At 49.1% G+C, this 10419-nt stretch overlaps 1 protein-coding gene across 1 annotated transcript; it reads left to right on the top strand.

Moving 5' to 3' along the window:
• Nucleotides 1–3787: 3787 nt before the first annotated feature.
• Nucleotides 3788–4765, top strand: LOC116522020 (basic salivary proline-rich protein 1-like; the record flags this gene model as incomplete). Its single annotated transcript, XM_032236607.1, has 1 exon — nt 3788–4765. A coding segment is annotated over one exon (978 nt), but the record flags the coding sequence as incomplete, so codon positions are not given.
• Nucleotides 4766–10419: the final 5654 nt, after the last annotated feature.

The raw sequence follows: 10419 nt of genomic DNA, 5'->3' as shown, positions 1-10419 counted from the left end.
TTATTTCTTATTGCTTTATATATGAAGGGTTTTAAAGGCTGTTATTGATGGATAGATGGGTGGGTGGGTGGATGGGTGGGTAGGTGGATATATAGATATATGGGTGGATAGAGAGAGATGATGATGATGGATGGACAGATAGACATCAAGACTGTGCTTCCTATTTTGCTTTATAACATTCATATCAATTCACTGGAGTGGATTCAATCAAATGGATTGATTGGGAAGAATCAGTTTTGCTCTTGTATCAAGATGAATTTCACTGTCTGAGTCCACTGTTGATGTTCTTGTCAGAGTTTGTTGCATAAATCCAAATCCAGAAAGCACAGACAGATAATTGATTCACAAGCAGTTAGTTTCATTTCAGCAGACAAGCCCAGACAGACAGCTAGTTTACTTCTGAGAGCAACAGTTTCTTAAGTTTCTGTTTGAATTCTCTGCACAGACTCAGATCTGTTTAAGCTCCCATTGGTTGACTTACTTGCTCTTCCTATTCATTGGATGGACTTGTTCCAATGTCTCTCCAGTAATGAATGTTTTGGAGATAAAGTCCTCCAAAAATTCAAAAGATATCAATAACTGAGCACATTTTTTTTAAAAAAAAACAAATGTTCCTCTGTGAGACGTTACTCTAAGAATTCAAATGGTTTCATGGTCTGAATGTTGATCTGCTGCATGGAAGAGAAAATGCCCTGTCAGAATCAGTTTCCTGTTTTTGTTCAGAAGGTCAGGCAAAATCAGTCAGCGTGTGCCTCTCTTACACAATAATACACAGCAGTGTCAGAAGCTGACAAGGAGTTCAGCTGAAGGGAATATTCATTCTTGGAATTGTCTGAAGAAATGGTGGTGCGGCTTTGAAGAGAAGATGAGTACCATTTTCTCCCATCATAGTAGATTCTGGCTATCCATTCCAAGCCTTTCCCTGGCGGCTGACGGGCCCAGTTCCAAACATAGCTACTACTAGTGATGGAAACACCAGTAACTTTACAGAGCAAATTGAGATTTTGACCTGGTTTTACAGTTCCAGGACCCGATGACACAAGTTGAACCTCAGATAGGGACCCTAGAGAGGTAAGAGAAATAAAAATTAGAATTCACATACATCAGAGAAAGAAATCATATTGCTGTTTTCGGTAAAATTGTGTCCTCACATTTTGGCAGGGCTATGAGAAAAAAGAAAAACAGACAGTAATTCATAATGGTTCCTTTCAAAATTTCATCCAATTTAATGTGTACACTTTGAGGAACTTGTGGCTATCAAAAAGAGAGTTCTACTTTTAAAGAAGAAGACCTCATGATATTTGCATAAATCAGTGGGCTATAAAATAACTCTTAGAAAGCAAGGTGAGTTTGTATTCTTTAGGAGATTCTGCAGGTAACCTCCCTCCCTTCCTCTCTCCATCCCTCCCTACCTTCCCACCTTCATATCACAATATAAACCATTTCTCATCCTTCTAGAACAAGTCAGTTTTTCAGTCTTATATCAGCCATGCAGATCTTTGGGCAAACTTCTCAACACCCATTGGTTATTTATTGCTTCATTTATTTATTGCTTTATTTATTTATTGCCTTAGTTATTCATTTATTCATTGCTTTATTGCTTTGTTGCTTTATTTATTTATGTATTGCTTTATTTATTGATGGCTTTATTCATTACAGGTTTATTTATTTTTGCTTTATTTATTTATTGCTTTATTGCTTATTGTTTTATTAATTTATTGCTTTGTTTATTTATTTGTTTCTTTGTTGCTTTAGTCAGAGTGCCTCTCTTGCGCAATAATACACGGCAGTGTCTGCAGCTGACACGGATTTCAACTGAAGGGAATATTCATTCCTGGAGTTGTCTAAAGCAATGGTGGAGAGGCTTCTGGCAATCCATTCCAAGCCTTTCCCTGGAGGCCGACGGACCCAGTGCAAAGCATTGCCCCCCACCAATGAGAGGGATACCAGTGACTTTACAGACCAAATAGATATTTTGTCCTGGTTTTACAATTTCAGGCCCAGATGATACAAGTAGCACATCAGAAAACAACTGTAAAGAAGTAAAAGGGGGAAAGAATAATAAGGATTCAAAAGCACCTGGGAAAAAATAATGTCAGAGTTGCTTTCTCTAAAATGGTTTTCTTACATTTTGTCATGGCTAGCAGCGAAAAGAAAAGCAGCAAGGAATTCATGGTCTCTTTTGAAAGTCTTTTTCCTCCAGTATGACGTATATGATTTGAAGGAAATGGGAAGATCTACAATGTGGAGCTTGCTCATAAAGAGAAACATTTCATGATGATATTTGCATATTGCTAGTGAGGCATAAAGACGGTCCTAGAAAAGCAAGGTCTCTTGAGACTTTGTATTTATATAGAGAATCTAAAGTCCATCCTTTTCCTTCCTTCCTTCCTTACATTAATCTCTCCCTGCCTCCCTCCCTCCTTTCCCTCCCTTCCTTCCTTCTCTTCCACCCTCCTTCCTTCCCCCGTCCCTGCTTCCCTCCTCCCTCCCTTCTTTCTTTCCTTCCATCTGTTCCTCTCTCCCATCTTCTTTCCTTCCTTCTCTTCCTCCCTCACTCCTTCCCTAACTCCCTCTACCCCTCCATCCTCCCTCCCTCCCTCCTTCCAAATATACAACCCAAGTCTAACGCCTGTTAAAAAATTAAGATTTTTCACTGCCTTATGTCAACTGAACTAAGATCTTTGGGCTGATTTCCCAATATTCGTTATCATTGAGATTAGGACAAGTTTCCTTTTGGGACCAAAATCATATCTTGTCAGTGAAAAAAAGCCTTATTTCCCCTATTGGACTTCCTCTTGAATTCTGCTATTTAATTGGCACTTGGCTATTCAGAAAATCTATCTGAGGCATGTAAACAGGTGGGAAGTTGCTGTTCCTGTGGTTTTTCCCTTGACATTTCCCCAAATGTCCCAGAATTATGGCAAATCTAGGTAACTATGGCTTGAGTCTAGGCTGACATTCTTCAGCCATCCACAATAGCTCAGCAATTGCCCCAATTCTAAATTGAGAGACAAATATTTCAAAGAAAGGATCTTACAAAGACCTCAGGAAGGACTATGGTTGGTTTCCGAAGAGAAAGTGTGGGAGGAGTAACCATTGGGTATTAACCTAATCTTGATTGCCTATTGGAGATTGAGGAAATCTTTGGAAGCCACACCTCCTGCTGGTCCGGTGGCTCGCCACTTTAACCTCAATCTCGGCCTAATTGGAGCGATTTTCCTGCTCTCCTTTCCATCCGAGATTCAGGAGTTTTTTTACTCTCAAGAAAAGCCTCAGCAAGGGATTTCAATTTAAATTGACCTCACCTGCCTTCTGCTGTGCTCCAGCTGCTCATCAAGCCTCGGCTTGCCAGAGCGCGCGATTAGAAGCCTGCAAGGAAGGGCCAGGATCACAGAAAAACTTACAGACAAAGATTGGAGGAGCCCAGGGAAGCCGGAGAACCCAGAACCCTTCCAGGATTGCAAAGAGGCTTCCACCGGAGGAAGGAAGGAGACTCCAGACGGCACCAGCTGCCTCCATTTTGGATTGTCGCCATTTTAGGAGCACGTGGGAGTGTGTAAGCAGTGTTCCGACACTGAAAGCACTCACAAGGCCATAGGAAGCCGGAAGAGGCTTCCTTTCTGCTCTGCCCCGCCGGTGATCCGGGGGGAAATTCAGGGCCTTGCCTGCCGGCAGCAGCAGAGCCTGCAAGCAATCAGAGAGAGGCGGAGCCTATCCCTAGGAAGGGAATTTATTTCAGCCGGCTGCAGAAGGAGCACGTGGGTGAGCAACAAACCGTGAGTAATGGCAGAGGCGACTAGGAGCAAAAACTCTAGGCCCAGAGCCCCGGGGGGTGCGGATCCAGAGGAAGGGTCCTCTAGAGCGATTTCCCCTGCTCCCAGAGGCAGATCCCCATCTAGGAGGGACAAAGCCAGGGCACCCAGGAATCCATCCCCCAGGAGGGAAACCAGAGCAACCAAGGCCTCGGCCTGGGACTACAGGGCAACCATCAGCCCTTCCCCCCCCCAGATCTCGCTCCCCACGCAGGGCCTCTGCCCGGGCTGTACGCAGATCTCCATCCCCAGCCTCTCCAGGGGGATCTCTGAGAAGGCACAGCTCTCTTTCTCCTCCTCTCTCCCCTGCTCCCCTACTGGATTCGAGAGCGGATCCCTTTGGCCGCAGAGCAGCCAGCCCAGCCCGGCCTCGCCTAGCACCTCTATCCCCTGAACCCAGGGAATATTCCCAACCACCAGAGCTTCAGCCTCAGCTGCCTGATCTAACCAGCAGCTTTCAGGACATGTTTGCCAGAGCTTTGGCCCAGGTTATGGCTTCTAGCTTAACTCAGCAGCCACAGGCTCCCAGGAGCAGGGCCCCCCAGGATCCCCCCAGAGGGCTGAGCGATCGCCCTAGCACCTTGGCTGCAAGGGAAGCCAGGTCTCCCTCCCCATCCACGGCTAGTGAGGCATCCGACCTCGAGGAAGGGGAACTAAAGGATGTGGGGTTTTCGGAGGATGAGGTCCCCCAGGGGGAGGAGGATTCCACCGTAGCGGGACTTTTCCCCCCCTCCTTGTTCAGCTCCCTTTTACGCAAGGCAGTAGCCACAGCTGATCTGGATCCACCCTCGGATCCCCAACCCGCAGCTGAGTCCTCGGGCAAGGGCAAAAGCAAGAAGAAGAAAGGGCCCTTCCATAGGCCCCCCGTAGCTAAGGAAGAAATCCCCACCCCAGATATGTTTATGGAGGTGCTCAAATCTCAGTGGGTAAAGCCAGGGTCTTTTCCAACCCCAGGGGGGAATGAAAGAAGGTTTTATAATCTTAACCAAGCCTTTGCCCAAGCCTTGCAGGTTCCGGAAGTGGATAACCCGGTGGCAACCTTGGCATCTTCCTCAACGGTCGTAGCAGGAGACACCGCTAATTGCCTCAAGCCTGAGGATAAGAGAGCAGAGATTGTTCTGCGCAAGACGTTCCAGGCCATCACCTGGGCTATCAGAGCGGCCGCCTCTGCCTCCTTTTTTAATAGGTCCACGGTCCTGTGGCTGGAGCAACTGAGGGATAGGACCCCAGCCTCTGAAGTGCGACTCCTGCAGGACATCTCCAAGATGCTTGCGGCAACGCAGTTCTCAGCGGACGCCACCTTGGACGCGGTAAAGTATGCGTCGCGTGCTATGTCTTCTTCAGTTGCTTCTAGGCGACTACTCTGGCTACGTCACTGGCAGGCGGAATCCCGAATGAAGTGGCACCTAACCGGCGCGGATTACACCGGGGACAAGTTATTCGGGACGGCGCTGGAGCCTCTCCTTGTGGAGGATAAAAACAAGCGGAAGATCCTCCCGTCAACGAACAAGCGGTCGGATTTCCGCCATGCACCGTACCCTAGGAGGACCTCCTACAGACCACCTGAAGGAGACAGCCAAGGCCAGAGGTACCAAAACCCCAGATTTCAGAGGCAGGGGGATAGACAATTTCAGAACAGATTCAGGGGCCAACACCAGGGGAAGCGGCCCTTTCGTGGAGGAGGCGGTCGTCCCTTCCGCAGATTCAAGTGATCCGCCCCCGGATCACCCCATCGGCGGTCGCCTCTCCATGTTTGCGGATGCCTGGGAGCGTATCACATCGGATGAGTGGGTTCTCCAGACGGTAAGGCTCGGGCTTCGCCTGGAGTTCCGCTCCCTTCCTCCCAGTAGGTTCCGCACCTTCTCCTCCTCCTCAGACCCAAACAGGAGGGCCCGTAAGGCCAAGGCCATTAAACATCTCCTCGACATCAGGGCCATCGAGAGGGTCCCAGAGGGGGAAAAAGGGTCAGGATTTTATTCAAACCTCTTCCTAGTGCCCAAAAGCTCGGGGGGTTGGAGAGCCATCCTGGACCTTAAGTTACTCAACTCCAGGGTGGTATACCGTAAATTCAAAATGGCTTCTCTAAGATCCATCCTGGAGGGCATCCGGCCGGGCAACTTCCTTGCCTCCATCGACCTTACAGAGGCATACCTGCATATCAGGATCGCCCCGGAACACCGTAAGTTTCTGAGGTTCTCCCATGAGGGGGACCATTTCCAATACAGAGCCCTGCCCTTTGGGTTGGCCTCAGCCCCCAGGACTTTCACCAAGGTGCTAGCTGCAGCTGCTGGTCACCTACGTTCCCTCCCTGTCCGTTTATTTTGTTACCTTGACGACATACTTGTCCTGGCCAGGTCCTCTGCTTCAGCTGCAAGGGATCTGAATACTACCATCGACACTCTCAGATCCCTGGGGTTCTCCATTAACCTGGAGAAGAGCCACATCATGCCCTCCACCAGGCTGCTTCACCTAGGGTCCATTATCGACTCTGTAGCGGGGGAGGTGTTCCTCTCTCAGGATCGGAAGGACAGCATCGTTAAGATGATTCATGAGGTTCGCAAGTCACGCTCTGTCCCTGTAGTTCTTCTTTCCAGGCTCCTGGGAAAGTTCATCTCGTGCATAGGGATCATCCCCTGGGCCCGACTGCACGCCAGGGAGCTCCAGTGGTTCCTGCTACCACATCAGAAGTCCGGGACAAGCGACGCGACCTTCAAGATCCAAGTATCACCCCCAAGTGCTGCTATCTTTCCACTGGTGGCTGTCCCCAGCTCTGAACAGAGGCTGCCTCTTCAGAGATCCACCAAGAATGACGCTCACCACCGACGCAAGCCTCTTCGGCTGGGGGGCCCACCTGGAGAACCAGATCGCCCAAGGTCGGTGGACTCCAACAGATCTAAAGCACAACATCAACTGGTTGGAGCTCAGGGCCATCCACCTGGCCCTCCGACACTTCAAGGACATGGTCAGAGGTCAACACATCCTAGTCCTGACAGACAACGTAGCGGCCAAGGCACACGTGAACAGACAGGGAGGCACCCACTCCAAGGCTCTCCGCGACGAGGCGCTGCTCCTGGGTCACTGGGCGGAGAAACACCTGGCGTCCATCAAGGCGGAGCACATCTCCGGAACAGAGAACCATCAGGCAGATTGGCTAAGCAGAGAGACGATCGACAATGGAGAGTGGCAACTCCATCCCTCGATCTTCCACAGGATCTGCGAGAGGTTCGGCCATCCGACGGTGGACCTGTTTGCGACACCGCACAACGCCCAGCTACCAAAGTTCGTCTTGAGGTTCCCGACCCCGGGAGCCATGGACACGGACGCCCTACGCTGCAGCTGGCCACCAGGTCTTCTCTACGCCTTTCCCCCCCTTCCCCTCATCCCCAGGGTTCTGAGGAGGGTGGTAGCGGAGAGGGCAGATCTGATAATGGTGGCTCCCTTTTGGCCGCGCCACCCCTGGCTGGCAGATCTGGTGGACCTGTCCACAGCTCCTCCCTGGAGGATACCAGCAGGGGAGGTGACGCTTCACCAGGGATCCCTAGAGCACCCAGACCCGGAGTGGCTCCATCTGACCGTCTGGCGCTTGAGCGGGAACAACTGAGACAGGCTCAGTTCTCCGAGGAGGTCATCAAGGTGGTAGAGGCATCCCGGAGACAATCCACCACCCGCATCTACAATGCCTCTTGGGTGGCCTTCTCAGACTGGTGCCGGGGTAAAGACATCTGTCCTACGACTGCCTCGGTTCCTCAGGTTCTGGACTTCCTCCAGGAGGGTCACCAGAAGGGCCTCGCCACCAGCACCCTTAGGCGTCAGGTCTCTGCTCTTTCCACAGTCCTAGGGGGGGTGAACGCTCCCCCCCTATCTCAACACCCGGTTCTCAGGCGTTTTCTCAAAGGGGCGGCAAATTTGAAACCCTCAGCGGTCCATCGATTCCCCTCCTGGGATCTTCCCACAGTCCTCCAGGCTCTAACGGAGGCTCCGTTTGAGCCTCTGAAGGAGGTTTCCCTCCAGCTCCTGACCCTTAAGGTCGTTTTTCTGGTAGCCATCACTTCAGCTAGAAGGGTCTCAGAGATCAATGCCCTTTCCAGCAGAGCAGACCTCTGCACCTTCCTAGAGAACAGGGTCGTCCTCAGACTCGACCCTTCTTTCATGCCCAAGATCAACTCCCCCTTCCACAGAGGGTTAGAGATCATCCTTCCGGATTTCTGTCCCCATCCCTCCGGGGAGAGGGAGAAATCCTGGCATAAGTTAGATGTTAGAAGAGCCCTACGCATTTACCTGAAACGCACGGCTCCCTTTCGACGATCAGAGGCCCTCTTTGTGTCCTTCCAACCTTCCACCCGTGGGGCTAAGATCTCCTCGGCCACCATCAGCAGATGGATCAGAGTGGCCATATCTCAGGCCTATCAGGCTCGGGGTCTCCAGGTCCCACAGGGTATCACAGCACACTCCACTAGAAGTGCTGCCACCTCAGCCGCCTGGTCTTCCCAGGCTCCCCTAGAAGAGATTTGTCGAGCGGCCGCCTGGGCCTCCCCGTCTCCCTTCATTAGACACTATAGATTGGACGCCTACGCCTCGGCGGACGCTGCCTTCGGCAGGAGGGTCCTTCAGGGCGTCCTAGACATGCAAGGGGGCTCAGGCCCGTCCATTCCCTCCCAGGACAACTAACTTTGGTATGTCCCAATGGTTACTCCTCCCACACTTTCTCTTCGGAAACTGGCAGTTGGACTTACCTGAACTGCATGTTTCGACGAGAAGTGTGGGAGGAGTCACTTCCCGCCCGTTATGGCGACCTTCGCCGTGAAGCAGGGCCTGAGCACGTCCAGGTTCAAGCAACAGCTAGGAAGAATCGGTATTGGCTGTTTCTTTTTGCTTCCTTTCAGATACCGTTCAGATGTTCGGTTAAAGTGGCGAGCCACCGGAGCAGCAGGAGGTGTGGCTTCCAAAGATTTCCTCAATCTCCAATAGGCAATCAAGATTAGGTTAATACCCAATGGTTACTCCTCCCACACTTCTCGTCGAAACATGCAGTTCAGGTAAGTCCAACTGCCAATTTCTCTCACTGTTCTTAATTGCTGAAAGATTTTAGTCTCCTGACCACTAAAGCCCATCAAGCTGTTCGATTTGCCATTGTTTCCATAACTCCCCAGAGTTCTATTTGTTAATCTTCTGCTTTCTTTACTTAAGCAATAGAAATGAAAAGTAATTGAGAATTTTAGTTGAGGACTGCTGGAAAAAAGAGTTTTGGGGTCACAGGAGTAAGGGAAAAATAGCAGATATATAAAATTAAACTGAAATTGAACCAAAGAGGGATCAATCAATCAATTAGAATAAGCCTAAAAGGACCTTGGAGGTCTCCTAGTCCAACCCCCTGCTCAAGCCGGAGACCTTATACCATTTCAAATACTGTGCTTTTCAGACCAGAAGACACACCAGAGTATAAGATGCACCATGATTTTAAAGAGGAATTTTTTTAAAAAATATATGTTTTTGCACTTTGCAGGCCTCCCAAACCCTTTTCATGCCTCATTTTTTTTTTAAAAAGGGTGGGGCATGCAGAGGCTTTGGGAGCCTTATAGAGTGCTCCTGGGGGCTGGGGCGACAAAAATAATCAAAAACGCGCCCATTTTTTCCTCATTTCTGCCCTGCCTAGCCTCCAGGAGCACTTTGCAAGACTCCCAAGCCCTCTGCATGTCCATTTTTTTTGCAAAGGAGTGGGGTTTCGGTAGGCCAAAAATGCTGTATTCAGTCTATAAGATGCACTCAGATTTTCACCATTTTTGGGGGGGAAGTTGTGTCTTATACTCTGAAAAATAAAGTAGGTGTCTGTTCCGTGTTTTCTTAAAAACTTTCAGTGATGAAGCACCTACAACCTCTGAAGGCAAACTGTTCCCCTGGTTATCCCAAAGGTGCTTTTTCAAGAGGCAACTGGATTTTTTTTCTCTAAAGATCTTTAACTTCTCAACCAAGAAGCTTCTTCAGCTCTTGGATGAGAAGCAAAACCTCTTCAAAGAAAAACCAGAAACTTCAGTCGCCTCTTTAAAAAGAACCTTTGGGACAACCATGACCAGGATGACTGAGAATTTCCATAGAGGTTCTACTGGTTAATTGTCCTCTCTGTTAGGAAGCTTCTCCTTAATTCCAGGTTGCTTTTCTCCTTGATTAATTTCCATCCCTCAATTCTTGTTTTGCCTTTTGGTGCTTTGGAAAATATGTTTCACCGCCTCTTCTTTGTGGTAGCCCCTGAAATACTGGAATACTGCTATCAAGTCACCCCTAGTCTTTCTTTTCTCTAGACCCAATGCAACCGTTCTTCAGATGTTTTTGTCTCCAGGCCCTTAAACAGAGGCCTGGAAGTTTCCCTCCAGATTGCAAATGTCTTAGAAATGTTCTGCTTTTTATATTTATTTATATCATACATTGGTCTTTTCCTGTATTTGTATTTCTGGTTTGCAGCACTTTGGTGCCCCCTAGAGGAAATCTCTTCTGAATTTTAAAGGAAGAGAGTGTGTTGTCCCTCTGCCTTTCTCAAACAGTCAATCAAAGCTCTGTCTTCTACCCTTAACCTGAAGATCTGAGGAGAGAAATTTGAAATAGAGATTAG

The sequence above is a fragment of the Thamnophis elegans genome, chromosome Z, assembly GCF_009769535.1.
Source record: "Thamnophis elegans isolate rThaEle1 chromosome Z, rThaEle1.pri, whole genome shotgun sequence".
Classification (NCBI taxonomy): Eukaryota; Metazoa; Chordata; class Lepidosauria; order Squamata; family Colubridae; genus Thamnophis; species Thamnophis elegans.
The sequence above is the reverse complement of the archived record's forward strand: the minus strand, read 5'-3'. Positions and strand labels throughout refer to the sequence as shown.